Source organism: Peromyscus californicus, unplaced genomic scaffold (genome assembly GCF_007827085.1).
Source record: "Peromyscus californicus insignis strain IS unplaced genomic scaffold, ASM782708v3 Scaffold_24__1_contigs__length_46423439, whole genome shotgun sequence".
NCBI classification, from domain to species: Eukaryota; Metazoa; Chordata; class Mammalia; order Rodentia; family Cricetidae; genus Peromyscus; species Peromyscus californicus.
In genome coordinates this window covers 23494388-23511044 of record NW_026294535.1, presented here as the reverse complement: position 1 = coordinate 23511044, position 16657 = coordinate 23494388, and the positions used below count along the sequence as shown (strand labels likewise).

The following is a 16657-nucleotide window of genomic DNA, read 5'->3' as shown; positions in this document are numbered from 1 at the left end:
GGTTTTCATGCATACACACTTGATCAGGTCAGGGCAGTGAGAACAGATAAAGAGGTAATTAGCATAAATTTATTGACAGACATGCAATGTCCTAGAGCAAGAATAGCCTCTGAGAATTCTTTAAGGCTGTAATGTTTTCTAAGTTGTCAAGTTATATAATTGAAAGACAGTACATCTTAAGTACCCTATTATATGTTAAAACAGTATTTTCTAGAAGCTTCTACAGATTATGTAGCCTAACTTTTTTATAAGACAATGTATCTTTTGAAGTTAATATTATTCTTTTTTTTAATTTTTAAAAATCTTCCTAAAAGTTATGGCTAAACAAAGTGCCAGAAATCTTTATACATTCAAATCTTTGTTTTATATGGTCTTTACAAAGAGAAGTTTCCTTCGCCACAGAGATTTTTTATTAAGATTTTATTGTTATTTCTAAATTATGTGCATATATGAGTCTCTATGTGGATGTTAGTGCAGCAACTACATAAGCCAGAAGAGAGGGAAATGCCATGGATCTAGAGGTATAGGCGAGTGGTTAAGGCTCCCAACCTGCATGCTGAGAACTGAACTTGGGTTCTCTGCAAGTGTAGTACATGCTTTTAACCAGTGAGCATCTCTCCAAAGCCCCCTTCCTGCCAGATACATAAAAGAGGTACCAGTTAAAGGAATATTAGTCCTCATGAATTTAAAAGGAGTAATTAGGCTATCCCATTAAAATTCAAAATTTAAGTATATTTTGTCACTTCAGTTTTCCAAAATAGTCTTGGAATTATATTACTAGATCCGTACAACCTGAGCGTAGTGGCACACCTCTGTAGACAGCATAAAGACCGAAGTAGGACGATCCTGAATTCAAGGACAGCCTGGATTAGGTAGGAAGACATTATAAGGAGTCTGTAACAAACCGAAAAGTTAAATAAATTTGCAAAATCATCAACTAGACTCTGTTTCTCAAGTTTATGTTCTTAGTGATATTGATATATTTCATTTGTATAATTGGATTTATTGGTAATTACCTAGTTCTTTGATACCTCTTAAACAGTATCATCAGTATTTTTGTTTGTTTTCTTTCCTTTTCTTTTCTTTTTAATTCTTTTCTTTTCTTTTCTTTTGAGACAGAGTCTTGCTATGTAAGCCTGGCTAGCCTATAACTCATTATGTAGCCCAGGATAGCCTCAAACTCATGGCAATTCTCTTGCCTCAGCCTCCTGAGTACTGGGACTATAGCCTTGTTACCACCATGCCTTTAAAACTAATTCTAATTGGTACTATAAAAATTGAGCTGTTGGCTGAATAATTCTTTACATAGGGAATTTGATGACTTTTTTTGTGTGTTGTTGTGAAGAAAACATGAGAAATTGCTATGAGTATATTTATATCATAAATATAATAATAATGTGACCCATGGAATGTCTGTGTTTAAGTGTATCTTCTTAAAACCTCAGATAATGCAACTTTCCTAAAAGGCTTTAGTTCCAAATTACAAAAGTATATGGACACAAATTGACTTCATGAAAGGTCCCATTTGCTCCTCTTTAATTCATTTTATGATTCATGTTAAACAAAGCAATAATAAATTCAACTATGGGATGATTTTTAGATTGACAAAATTCTGTGCATGTATACATTTGTACCAATTTCATGTAAGTACATTTAAATTAGAATTTGAGTAATTGGAAAAAGCATTTCATAAGACAATTTTTATATAAAATTCATGTTTGAAAATTGAGAGCAAAAATACATGTCTTGATTTTTATTAAATTTGGTCAACGAATAAACTAAACATATTGGCATTATGCTAGAAATGACAATTTGTACTTTTATGTTTCTTATAACCAGGCTTTACAAGGTAGGCAGCCTGAATAAGTTCAATCAATAAAAGAATTTGCCTAGGATAGTCATAGTATCATATAAACATCTCAACTCAGGTTTATCGAGTAGTTGCATTGTTCATCCAACCTTAACCTTTAATGTGCAGTATCGAGCTGTTAAGCAAATGTTAGCTGTAAAAGAAATGAGAAAAAATACAAATGAAGAAATTAAAAAACAAAACAAAACAAAATAGTAGCTGTAGTGAAAGTATGGCCATTTTGCCTAAAAGGAATAATAATTTATTTTGCATATAAAATGATTTGTAATACTTTTTATGTAGAATTGATCACTTAAAAGTTCACATATTTGAAAAGACACTTAAAATCTTCACATGTATAGTTTTAAACTCTTCTTTTAATTGCCTTTTGTTGTTTTGTTGTTGTTTTGCTTTGTCTCTAAAGGACTGTTTAGTGGTGGGTCTTCATACTTGTGGTGACCTTGCACCAAACACTCTACGGATATTTGCATCCAAGTCTGAAGTCAAGGGAGTTTGCAGTGTGGGTTGTTGCTACCATCTCTTATCTGAAGAATTTGAAGACCAGCATAAAGGTAGTAAGCATTCTGTGTGTCATAATTCTGACTCATTTCAGTTATTGTAGCTATTTTCTATTTCTCTTTTGGTCATTATTGTATCTTGATTGATTTGTCTTGTTTTGTTTTTGAGAAAGCAGCTCACTGTGTTGTAGTCTTAGATGTCCTATGGCTCACTATAAAGACCAGGCTGGCATGAACTCAGAGATCCATCTGCCTCTGCCCTCTGAGTGCTTGGATTAGAGGCTTATCACCATGCCCAGCCATTATTGTGACTTGAATTAGCAATTAAGATAACATCAAATTTTCTTGCAAATTTAACATTAATAATATTAAGGGAATTAGATAAAATATCATTCTTTGACCATAAAGTGGACTTACTGAACACTAAAAATTTTGCAAATACTTATAATTTCACTAATGATGTATATTTTGTAGGACTCATATTTATAAATACTTCTAAGTTTTGCTTTGATTGTGAGAGTAAAACTGTTGTTTTCATCATAAGAACAAAAATTTATTCTCATTTCCAAAGTTTTCGCCATTTCTGAAAAATTAATATTTCTTTCTTAAAAAAGAAAAATCAGCATACGTAGATTTCTGTGAATTTAGAAAGCTTTAGTAAGGTTGTTTTTATTAAAATAGTAATATTCAGTCTGTGCTCTCTGGACGCTGCCTGCAGAGAAAAATGAAAGATGTGTTGGCAGCTTCTAATATAGCATTTGCTTGGTGCATTTTATATGATAAATCTCTCTATAAGATATAGCTTCAAAACTGCTGTTTCAAATTTGTTTCAATAGATTTTACACTATTAATAGTAGTAGTTCTCTCATATATTAGGTAGTATTGTAATCAAAGTTTGAAGAGGAAATTGTGGTGGTTTGAAAAAAAAAAAGGTCCCCATAGGCTCATAAATTTGAATGCTTGGTCATTGGGAGTGGCACTACTTGGCAGGAATTAAGAGGTGGGGTCTTGTTACAGTAGGTATGGCCTTGTTGGAGGAAGTGTGTCACTGGGGGTGGGCTTTGCGGTTTCAAGTGCTCAAGCCAGGCCCAGTGTCTCTGATGCCCATAGAGTCAGATGTAGAACTCTCAGCTGCCTCTCCTGCACCACCTCTGCCTGCATTCTGCACTGCTTTCTGCCACGCTGATAATGGACTAAACCTCTGAAACTGTAAGCCAGCCCCAGTTAAATGTTTTCCTCTCTAAGAGTTGCCACAGTCATGGTGTCTCTTCACAGCCATAGAACACTGGACAGATATGTTAGAGAGGCACTGGGAGAGCCTGAAGGAATTGAACAACTGGTATACCCATGCACTTATTGACTCCCCCTTTTTCCCCTCATGTCTTAGTTACTTTTATATTGACGTGACAAAACACCATGACCAGGGCAACTTAAAAGAGTTCAATTTGAGGCTAGCTCACAGTTCCATAGGGTTAGACTCCATGACCATGCCAGGGAGCATGGCGCTAGGCAGACAGTATGAGGCTAGAGCAACAGCTGAGACATATGGACAACATATGTTGGACATATGGACAACAAGCACCAGGCAGAGAGAGAGGGCTACCTGGGAATGGTGTGGGCTTTTCAAGTCTCAAAGCGCACCTCCAGGGACAAACTTCCTCCAACAAGGTCATACATCCTAACCATTTCCAAATAGTTCTACCAACAGGGAACCAAACATTCAACTATATGAGCCTCGAGGGGCCATTCTGATTCAAACCACCACATTCCACTTCGTGACTTCTATAGGCTTGTGGCTATGTCATATTGCAAAATGCATCTAGTCCATCTTCAAAGGTCCCTGTAGTCTTTCATAATCTCTACAGTTTAAAAGTCAAAGTCTCTTCTAAAACTTCTAATTAAGAAAATCTCTTAATTGTAACTCCCTATAAAATCAACAACCAGATTGCATACTCCCAACATACAGTGGCACAGAATGTAGTTTACCATTTCAAAAGTTAGAAGATAGGACCAAAGCAAGCCTGAAACTCAGCAGGACAAACTCCCAAGTCCTCTCTAATGTCAAAGAGTTTAGATGGCTCCACCCTTTCAGCTTTGCTGACTGTAACGTATTTCTCTCTCTGGCTGGTTGCACTCCCTGTGTATAACTTTTCCTGGCAGACATCTATGGCTCTGGCAGTTGCAACATTTTGGGGTCTCCAGTGCAATCCAGGCTTCACTTTTACAGCTTCATGCAAGTTTTTTCAGGCCTCCATGCAGAAACTCCCCAACCTCATGCTTGGTTTCAGTGGCTTTCTATAACTATGAAGGAAAATTCCACAACCCCCTTGCTCCTGTGTCCTCCATGACTCTAAATCCAAACCCATGTGACTGATGCTTAGTCCAGATTGCTCTCAACACCTCTGTCTTCCAGGCTCTTACTAGGATGTCCCAGTAAGCCCAGGATGTAGCAGTCAACCACTTTCTTAATCCTGAGTTCCAAAGTCCTCCCAAAAAGTAGCATAGTCAGCCTATCACAGCAGTATCCCACTTCCTGGTTCCAACTTCTGTCCCAGCTACTTTTTTTATTGGTTGCTAAGATACCATGACCAAGGCGACTTACAGAAGAGTTTATTATTGGGGTCTTATAGTTTGAGAGGGGGAGTCTATGACTATCATGGCGAGGGATATGGCAGCAAATAGACAGGCCTGACATTAAAGGTTTAGCTGAGAGCTCACATCTTGAGAAAACAACCCTGAGGAAGTGAGAGCTAACTGGAAATTACATGGGCTTTTGAAACTTCAAAGCCCACCCCCAGTAACACACTTCTTTCAATAACACCACAACAACCCAAAGAGTTCCACCAACTGGGGACCCAGCATTCAAATATATGAGTCTATAGGGACCATTCTCACTCAAACCACCAGATTTCCCAGAGAATAATTTGGTAATGAGCCATTAGAGAATGTACATGATTTCTTGTGTGCAGAATTAACCATATCAACTTAAACATATTGATAAGAATGAATAATGTGTTGAGTTTAAGAGAGTATTTCAAAGAAGTCATCAAGTACCGGGGCAAAGCACTCTTTTTTGTCAGAGCAGCTGCATTTTATACAAGTGAGAAGGAAGGTATCTTAGTTACTGTTTCATTGCTGTGAAAAGACACCATGGCCATGGCAGCTACTATAAAAGAAAACATTTAATTGGGGCTGGCTTACAGTTTCAGAGGTTTAGTCCATTATCAGCATGGTGGGGAACTGGTAGCACACAGGCTTACATGGTAACCAAGAGTTCTACATCAGGATATGAAGGAAGCAGTAAGAGAGAGCCACTGGGCCGGCTTGGCTTGGGCTTTTTAAACCTCAAAGCCCACCCTCAGTGACACACTTCCCCTAGCAAGGCCATGCCTATTGCAACAAGGCTACACCTCCTAGTCCTTTCAAATAGGGCCACTCCCTGGTGACTAACAATTCAAATACATGAGCCTCTGTGGGCCATTATTCAAACCACCGACTCTTTTTAAGGTGCTAGACTTGACACTTTAGGTATAATAAAGGAAGAACTCAGGGAGTAGCTCATAAACATTAATACTCGAGGAAAGGGCTAAGATGCATAAAGAGGTGACAAACAGTTCAGTTCAGCAAACATTCATGGAATGTCACCTGTTTCCAGTCTGTTTTCAGTGGTGATAATACAAAATATATGAAATTCCATCTTTGCCTTTGAAGAACTTCTTCAAAAAAAATAAATAAACTTAATTCTAGGAACCTTCCTAATAACTTTATAAGTTGTAAAACTAATTTAGACTAGGAAGTGGGAGAATAGAAAAAAATTTAAATACAGAGTCCCCATGCACATTATTTTTTCCTCGAAGTCTTTCTAGAATAAAAATACACATAGTTATATACACCTTTTGTGTTATTATATTTTAACAAAGAACCATATAAACTGCTGTGGGATGTCTTTCTGTATGCTGTGAATACCTTCTGGCTACAACTGTTCTGTTACCTTACATTTCTTTATATACTTTGATGGCCTTTCTATATCTGTATAGAGAATATTCTCTTAGTCTTCTTTTGATGATTCCAAAATATTTATGTACCATGTTTATATGTAGAATGTTTGTTTAAAATGAACAAAAATGTATAGATGGTGGTTGTGGTGGTCTGAAAGAAAATGGTCCCCAAAGGGAGTGGCACTACTAGGAGGTGTAGCCTAGGTGGAGTGGGTGTGGTCTTGTTGGAGGAAGTGTGTCAATGTGGAGGCGGGCATTGAGGTCTCAGAAATGCTTAAGCCATGCCCAGTGAGATAGTTCACTTCCTGTTGCCTGCAGGATCAAGATGTAGGAATCTCAGCTCCTTCTCCAGCACCATGTCTGCTTACATGCTGCAGTGTCCCAACATGATGGTAATGGACTAAACCTCTGAAAATGTAAGCCTCCCCATTAAAAGTTTTCCTTTATAAGAGTTGCTGTGGTCATGATGTGTCTTCACAGCAACAGAAACCCTAACTAAGACAAGAGGTCCATTTTACTGTGTGGAAAACACAAAATATGACATCAGTGTTCAACTCTGGTTTTTTCTAACATGAGCTTCAGTGTAGTACTGTAAATGCTCTGTAGTGTTATAAATATAGAATATGTCATATATCTTAGTTATAAAACAGTATTATATCTGGAGCACAGTAGTATATCCATCTCAATCTAAGGGGTTAACAGCATGTTCCAGTACAGCTGTGTGCAGTGCATTTTGACAGATTACAGAGTTCAATCAGGTAAGGAGATAGGAGGCTGCAGTAGAACAAGGTGGTGAGTATAAAGTCAGACCTACTACGGTTTTACCTTCATGGTGAGTGTTTCTCTTCATAGTTGTTATCTGTCCTGCCCTGTTCTTACCCATACTTGCTTTGTAAGCAGTAACTGTCTTAATGTCCATTTCATTGCATTTGTGAGGCACAATTTTCATAGTAAATGAGTCCTCTTTTATATTGTCATTTACTTTATAGGCTTTTTTCTAAAGAATTTCTTGGTTCACCTGATTTCTTTGTTTGGTTAGTATGTTGTTATTCATAAACTAATCTTTGAATATTTTGAGTACATTCACTGAAAAAAAAAATCACTGCTTGTTTACATTCTACAAATGGGAACCTTTGTTAACAGATTCTCAAGCACCAGTCTTAGACCCTACCTAAGGAGGCTGCTTTGTGCTCTCCACCTACAGGGGAAGTTACCATTATTCAATGAGTTCACTGGACATTTGGGGTCCTAAGATAGACAAAAAGAAGAATTGTGAAAATTTGTCCTCAAAGACCAACAGTCACAGGCCCTCATTTTCTCTCCCTGTGGGCTTTATTAATTCATGGGAAGACCGTCCTGTGAAGAATATCTTATCTACAGATAATCTTTGGTATTATCAAACAGATTGTAATAAGCTTTGGTCGGGTAAATCAAACACTTACATCTTAGTGTTACCTGTTTTTCTCATGTGTACCTGAGATGAACAAAGAGTTGGGAGTGCTGCTTGTCAGGAAAGCAGAGTATAAACTGCAGGACAGCAGTCTGGCTGATGTTTGAAATGTGTCGAGATATATACAGCATGGGTAACTACAAGGGCCTGGACATCAGGAAAACAGTCACACAGCCAAGAAAAAGGAGAAATTGGACAAAAGCAAGTAGTAAGCAGAATAATTAGTTTTGCCTGGACTGTTCTCTGTCTTCTGTACAAGACCAGGTAGATTTGGAAGCCAGGTAGACACCTTCACCTTTTGCCATATTGCACTTTCATTTTCTTATCATATCCTCACTGTAGTAAAAGAGAAATGATAAAGCCATTCCTGCAGTTTTGCTTCTTAACTCTGATTGCATGGCTGAATCAAATTTGTCACTGCAGGATGCTGGAGAACTGCCTGTGACCATCGGAATTATAGCCTCTAGGAATAGAACTTGATTATATGTAAGTTTAAGAAGCTCCATAAGTACTTCCGATGAATACCACTTTGAAAACAAGGAATTTATTATGATTATTTTTAAGACATAGAATTTGAGAAAATGGTTTGTAGAAATATGTTTAAGAAAATACACATAATATTTATTTTAACTTCTCCTGTGCATAGACTGAGGTGGACTACAGATGCCCTTTGCAGATCAGAACCAAAGGTTGAGCTACAAGACCGCAGCAAGACTTATCAAAGTCACCATACAGAAAGCTAGACTCATTGTTCCTAACAAAGCCCTCAGAACAGGCCTCTAGTTTTCTAGCAGATGCAGGTTCAAGAACAGAGGAAATTGGGTTGTAAATCTGGAGTCATGGGTTAGAAACTAGACAGATTGATGGAAGAAAGCCTGAAACCAACCAAGGAGTATCAGTGATAGTTAATCTTGATTGTCAAGCCAGTGAGATTTAGACTCACCTTGGAGACAAATCCCTGGGCGCAGCTGTATGAGATTGTCTGGATTAAATGATGAGATGAGTTGAATGGGAAGATTCACCCTAAATGTGGATGGTACCATTTCATGCGTTGGGACTCTTGACTGGATAAAAAGGAAAAAGCAAGCAAGCACAGGCATTCATTTCTTTCTGCTTCCTGGCTATGGATGCAATGGGTCAAGTGCCTTAAGACCCTGCTGCCAGGATTCCTGTGCTGTGGTGGATGGTCCCCTTGAAACGTGAGCCAGAATAAGCAGCTTTGTCCTGAGGAGACAAGCAACTGAGAGAGAAGCCAAGGTAATTATAGTGTCACTAGAGTGTTGTTGATAGCTTACATTTCTTTATTGGTAAGCACATGGGGTGTGTGTGTGTGTGTGTGTGTGTGTGTGTGTGAGAGAGAGAGAGAGAGAGAGAGAGACAGAGAGAGAGAGAGACAGAGATAGAGAGACAGAGATAGAGAGAGACAGAGAGAGAGACAGAGAGAGAGAGCATACGTGTTGTTTAATGTATATGAGTGTTTTACCTCCATGAATGTATGTACACCATTTGCCTGCAGTGGTCAGAAGAGGGCATCAGATCCCCTGAGACTGGAGCTCCAGATGGTTCTGAGCCACCATGTGGGTGCTGGGAAGCAAACCTGGGTCCTCTATGCAAGAGCAACCAGGTTCTTAACAACTGAGCTAGCTCTCCAGCCCCGGCACTAGAGTTCTTTACAAAATTAGAAATACATCACTGTATAGTTTAGTCACTATAGTAAAACTATCAACTTTGCAGGGCAAAGGTTTGTGTGGACAAGGTTAGCCTAATTCCTGTCCTATCTCAAGCTCTAGGTTCCATAGAGTTCTGTCCCGGAATGGACCAATGTTATGTGTCCCTTGCCTCATATCTTAGACACCTGCCTCTTTGTCCTCACTTTATTTCAACAGCTGTTTTTGAGTTGTGGTATAAATTTGAGCTGTTAATGCTCTTACACAGTTAGCAGACAATTCTGGTATGTACATTGCAACTTTTTATAATTATATTTACTATGTAAACAATATGTGTCTTGAGTGAATATATTTACTCAGTAACACTGTGGTAGACCATAGAGGTGGTCTGTCATGAATGTGAGTTTTCAAAAGAAAAAAAAAAACAACAATGTTCTGTAAATTATTATAATACTAAATTTATATTTATACCATATGTTTTAAAAAGTGCTTTTATATATTTTACATTATGAACCAGTAGCCTCCAAGTGAACATTAAGTACCAGAAACAGTTTTATTGCAGTGCATTATAAAATACTTATTTTCCAAAGCTTAACTGTTAACTAATGTTTTACTATTCTGTCTTGATTTTGAGTATTACCATAATTAAATTGAAGTAGTCATATTATTTCTTCTCCTAGAAGGAGTAAGTAGTTTTGCTTTGTTTTGTTTTAAACATTTCAGTGCAACCTCGGTTTTTGTTTTGTTTTTTTTTTTTCTTTACAAGTGGAAATGGAATGTGTTGGCATATACCTGGACTGATCCAGATCTGTGCATCTCTCCTTGATAAGAGAACCTTAATCATGTCCAGGTATCATTGAACAGGGACATTGAGTCCTTGTGTAACCTTCGGACCAAGTGAATCTCATTGATTCTAAATTATGGCGATCCAGTTGAGTTAGGAGTAGAGATGAGACATAATTGATAGTGACGAAGCATGAGAGCACAGCTCCTAGGCAGAGTTTCTAGCTGTTTTTTGTTTTGTTTTTGTTGTACTTAGTTTTTTTTTTTTAATTTATTATGAGTGTAGGGGGGTGGCGAGAGGATGCCGTGGCTTGTGTGCGTCTGTCAGAGAATGAGTTGGTGTATTCCATTCTGATTTTCTGCCTTCACATGGGTTCTGAGGATTGTACTCCGGCTGTCACGCTTCAGCAGCCACCATGTTTACCTGCTAAGCCATCTCACGGGCCCTCTTGTTGCTCTTAAAGCTGCCCAAAGCACAGGATATGCCCTGGTTGGTTTTTGTCTTGTATATTTGTTTGTTCAGCATAACTTAAAGGCTTGCATCTGCCTACTGTCCCGTTAAAATGTCTCGTTAGACATTATCAGTGCTCTGAATGAGCATCATAGATCAGTCGGAGCGATGAAAGGTAACTTCTTTATTCTCGGTGTATGTGGCAGTTTCAGTGATAGGAGAGTACTGTCGGAGTAGAGAAAGTGCTGGTATGCTGGAGAGTCTAATAGTTTCAGAGCCCCTCCCTGGCTTTACCAGGAACAACCCTGGCCACAGATCACAGAACTAACTGATCTCTGCCTGGTCCAGTCCTTCCCCACCTGCTCCTGGCCTGCCTCTAGAAAGTCTGCTGCAGTCACTGTCAGTCAAACAGCCTCACGTGGGTGCTTGCCCTCAGTCCTTAATGGGTCACAAGGTTCCTCCCTACCATAATCCTCACGTTGGTTGTTAGTCTGTCTGGTTATTTGGTTGTGGATTTATTAGGCAGTGAAGTGTTGGAGACAACTTGTAGGAGCATCTTTCACACTGACACATTTCGTACCAAACAAGAATTCCCAAAGGCGAATAAAAGCTAGATATTTAGTCTGATTCACTGTTTGGGGTTTTAAGAATTGGGTTCATTGCTTTCAAGTTAGAGCTACTTCATCTAAACCATCAACCTTTCTAATGCTGTGGCTCTTACATACAGTTCCTCGTGTTGTGGTGACCCCCAACCATAAAATTATTTCATTTCTGCTTCATAACTGTAATTTTGCTACTGCTATGAATTGTAATTTAAATATCTGATATGTGACCCCAAGGATATTGGGACCCACAGGTTGAGAACCACCAATCTAAAGAGATCTGAAGGTTAAATAACAGTGTGCTGAGCCTATTTGAGAATCTAACATAACTGTATAAAAACAAACTTTTCTTGTGTTCTATTCTTCTTGATATTTAATGTGTGGTATTAATAGGACTATTTTCTTAGTAAAAGTAATAGCAGTAAATTAGTCCCATCATTGCAGCAATTTTAATTGCTATCTTATCAATATAGGCCTGACAGTACATCTTGTCTTGTGTAAAATTCACTTTAGTAAGTGAACATATTTGATTGCAGTTAACTCTTTAGCTGGAAATTCAAAAGTTGTTGAGATGTATTGTCTTCCAGTTTTTGTATGTATATAACAGATGACTCATCTACTGAGATGAGATTAACATGATTTTAATTGATATATCCAGGGGCTTTGTTGTATTATTGTTTTGAGATAGGCTCTCACTGTATAGTCCTGCCTGGGGTGGAACTCACTGGCTGACCTCAAACACAGAAATCTGCCTGCCTCTGTCTCCCAAGTGCTGGGATTAAAGCACACACTTCCACGCTCCCAGCTGGTATGTCCACTTTTAATTTCTCCTCCTTTCTTTTTCTTTTGTGTCTGAATTGGTTTTGTTGTTCTGTTCTGTTACCATTTGTGTGGGTCACCTGAGCTCTAAGAGAAGGGGTTGAGAAGGCTCAGGATGACCCGTGACTGTTAAACAGTCATTTGGCTCCCGAAGAGGCACATCTTTGGAGCAAAGCCTTATCTTCAGTATTTAACACACACCATGACATGTGGTACATAGCAAGCATTCAGTGTAGGACCCTGCTTCCTGCCATTATGAGGATGGATTGATTAATCCTCTGAAACTGTAAGCAAACTCCCAAGTCAATGCAACAGTGACTAAGACAAACCAACACGGGAAATAAAACGATAAATTTCAAACAACTGACTCAATATGAAACTAAAGATATTTGATAAGAGAGATCCTGAGGAGAAATAACCATGTTGACCAAACTTACCTCATACTTGACGTTAAATCACTGGTTCTGATTCTTTTCTGCTCATAAATTAGTTTCTCTTTTCACCATTCTTTGAGAAGGAAGAGAAAGGTCCAGATAGTCTGGTAACTCCAAAGCTTTTATTCCTCTCCCAAGCTGTGGTCTTTAACTAGCAAAGCATGCGATGTAAAACATTTGTGAATGCAAATTATGTTTTTTCTTTAATAAGAATAGTAACAAAGATCACCTAAACAAATATATTTTAGAGTCGTGATACATGTAATCCCTGATAGAGCATACATATATATGAATCCAAGGCTCTACTCATGCTGATTTTGTGTGTGTGTGTGTGTGTGTGTGTGTGTGTGTGTGTGTGTGTAGCCACCACCACACACAAAAAAGAAATATTATTATCTACTTTGTTTTAAAATAATAGAAATGTAAAATGTAAAAGGAATGCTTCAATTTCACAAAAGGAATTTTTTTTCTTTTGGTTAACATTTATTTTTTTAATTAGATCCTTAATATAGCATCATGTAGGTTGACATTTTTATTCTACTGTGCATTCTCAAATTTGTAAAATGCTGATGACAATTCACCAAATTGATTTTATAACATATCAGTGGGTTGTGGCTAGTTGTGTGTTGGTAAATGGTTGCCCTTACTAAAAGCTATTTTATATAATATATATGTGTGTGTGTGTGTGTGTGTGTGTGTGTATACACATTGCTTTTCCTGATTTTTCTGTGGTATAAATCCACCTGAATTGGTCTATTTTAGGCTACCAGCTTGATGTCTCTAATGTTGACTTGAGATACACAAAGTTAGCAATCTCTGCAGCCGTGAAGAACCAGCTCTTCACAATATAGTTGTGCCCAATGTTGTGCAAAGCATTGTTATGTGCATGATGTTTGTGTAAGTCACAGCTTTCTTGTTGAAGCAACTAAGTCACCTCATCTGTGCGGAGCATTCCAACCTCTGATGTCTATGACTGCAGTTTCCCTTCTGAACCTTAGATTTTTCCAAATTGTAACTTCTATGATGAAGAGAAAGTATTTTAATTAGCTGATCTACCATTATGCCTATTACATTACTAGAATTTTTAAGAGAATTCTAGTGCAATATGTAAGAAATTAAAATTTCAAAACAAATTATAAGTGATTAATTACATTTCAACTCTTATTTTCATTGAATTATTTTTGGTCTTTCTAAACATGAATATTTAATCTAAAACTAAAATGTTTAACAACTCGTACTTTAAAACCACCTTGAAATTAAAATGAGGATTATAAAATTATGAGAAGATAGGAGGTATTTACTAAACCCAGTGCATAGCAGTGGGAAAAATCACTAAACACTAGTTCAATATAGAATTGTGCTTTGTGGAATAATCTTTTACACTGTGAATATATATCACTGTGATTGGTTTAATAAAAAAGCTAAATGGCCATTAGGTAGGCAGGATTTTGGGGGCAGAGAGAATGCTGGGAAGAAGGGTAGAGTCAGGAAGAGATGCCATGAGATGCAGAGTGAGCAGGATGGGAAGTACGTATGAATCTTGGGTAGCACATAGATTAATAGAAATGGGTTAATTTAAGTTATAAGAAAGAGCTAGCTAAAAAACAAGCCTAGGCTATCAGCTGAGCATTTATATTCACATTAAGTCTCTGTGCTTATTTGGGAGCTGGCTGACAGGCCATGAAAAACTCCACCTATGGTGCTTAGAGCTAGGGATCAGTTAGCAAACTGAGTCCTCTCCCATAGCCCTCTCTGCTAGGTATGAGTTGTATCCACATAAAGTTAGCTAAATAAACTTACAACATGTTAGGATTTGTTGTAGGTAAGAAAAGACAGTGGTAACATGGTGCCAGGTGCTCCAGTATCTCAGTCGAACTGTTATGTACGGGTATTAAACATTATGTGCCTTTCACCCATCTTCATTCTTTCTTTTTTCTCCTATTGCTGTGATAAAAAAAAACCCTGCCATTTTAAGGGAGAAAGGGCTTATTTGACTTACGGTTGTGGAGGAATACAGTCCATCGTACAGCAGTCAGGGGAGGCTTGACAGCAGGAGCAGGAAGCTGACTGGCTGGTCACACTGCATTCACACTTGGGACACTTGGGAAATAGGGAGTGAACAGCAAGTGAGGCCAGGCTTGAAAGCCTCAAGTTCCACCCAAGTGGCCCACTTCCTCCCTCAAGGCTCTACTTCCAAAAGGTTTCATGGTGTTCTGAAACAATGCTACAAGCTTGGGAACAAGTGTTCAAACACGTGAGCCTACATGGACCATTACCCATTCCAACCCTCTGCACAGTGTGGTATTGGAGCTAGGTAACGATTTGTATTAGAAGCATCGAGGTGGCAGCTTGTAAATGTCCATAGGAGTGCAGAAACACTGGTCAGCAGAGAGAGGGTGACTTCCTGTTCTACTGTGTTGTGCCCTTGAATAAATTAGTTCACCTTTGTACTCTTCTGTAAATTAGTGAAAGACGAGGAAATTAACTTGGATGATCTCTTGTGATGGAAATGATATTGGTATTTGATTTGAATACAGCTTTCCAACGCAGCTTTGTTATTTAAACTTAACTTAGCTTATTTTTATCTACCATTTTGATTTAGTTTTGTCTCATTTTCATAATTATATTGGCTTTACATAACCAGATATTCTGATTTCCTACTGTGATTCTTCATTTGGCTGATTCTGTGAAATTTAAAAATACAGGTGGTAGAGTGCCCATACGTTTTCTGTTTCTCAAAGTCTTTATGTCTGATTTCTAAAAGTCAGTCCAGCTATAGTTCACAGCAAATGCATACTTAAGCTTTCATTCCCTTAATCAGCAATATTAAGTTTAATAGTTGACCAATTCAAAACTGTCAGGACCTGTCTTAGGTTGAAAAAATTATCAGGGCTGATCATTCTTGGTATTGTTCTTTGAAAGCTCAAGTGGGTAGGTAAATTACATTGCCAACTTGAGGGCCACTTACCTAGATCGCTTTTCTTACATAGCACATTCTTTTCTTTTCAAAGCTGGACCTATGTCACAGAAAACCTTCCAGCAGTTTGCATGGGGTGAGTGCAGATATTTGTAGATTTGGCTTTCTCTCCGCTGCTCCTTCACACTGACAGCTGTACCTGATCTCAGTCAGCTGTGTGTTTTCTAGAACGTTGGCACTGGTTTATTTTCTGCCCTGGGGCATCTTTTAGCTGTCTGGCACTTTTTAAAAATGGATCTTTAATATAGTGTCCTTCCTTCTTCAGTCTGCACCTCATTATTTTCTCTAATTACTAGAAAGTGTTTTTGAAGCTTATGTAGCTTGGGTTTATTGAGCACAAAAAAGTCCATCTTATGTTTGTTCATGGGACATAAGAGAAGCCAAGAATATTAATGAGTAAATCTAAAACAAAAATTAATATATCAACTCAGAATTAGTAAAGAAAGGCCTGGGAGATAGGTGGTTTAGTGGTAAAGTGCTTGTCTCACAAGTATAAGGACATGAGTTTGATCCCAGTGTGCGCATGCCTGGGGTGGTGGTAGGCACCTGTAATCTAACGTGGGAGGCAAAGGCACCAGGATTCCTCTGGCTCACTGGCCAGCTCCTAGCCTGGTCAGTGAGCCCTTGGTCTCCGAGGGGGATCCTGTCTCAAAAAGAATGCAGAGTAACAGCCTCCTGAGGAACACCGAACTTGATCTCTGACCTCCAAATGTGTATGCCTGGACCTACATATGCACCTATACACACAGGCACCCACAGCACACAAAAGTAGTAGTAAAGAGAAATAATTTCAGCTGTGAACATAAACAAATATTAAAGTTAATAGAGCTGGCTAATATTTGCTAAAAATACCTTTCATTTGCCCCCCACCCCTACCCTGACATAATCATACTTTAGTTGTCTAATTTTCCTCCTTTTTTTTTGTCTGAAACAACAGAAATTAAGAATATAGCCTGATCTTTAATATTAGTATAAAGGTTATTTGAAAGTTTTACTTATATCTTAATATAGTTTGTTATTTGTTTTTTTAATCAAAACCAGATTCTTGTAGCAGAGAGAACCCCTGTCATACACAGTGATCTACCCCATTGGGGAGCTGTTGTTACAGG

General features: G+C 38.1%; 1 protein-coding gene across 3 annotated transcripts in view; it reads left to right on the top strand.

Moving 5' to 3' along the window:
- Mettl25 (methyltransferase like 25) overlaps positions 1-16657 on the top strand; it is an 86398-nt gene that overhangs the window by 18290 nt on the left and 51451 nt on the right. For all 3 annotated transcript variants that reach the window (XR_008221660.1, XM_052753251.1, XM_052753252.1), the window contains one exon: positions 2274-2421. Coding sequence is in view for 2 of the 3 variants with exons in the window: in XM_052753251.1 (XP_052609211.1) it covers positions 2274-2421 (148 nt within the window). In the remaining variant the exon portion in view is untranslated. The remainder of the gene's footprint in view (positions 1-2273; positions 2422-16657) is intronic.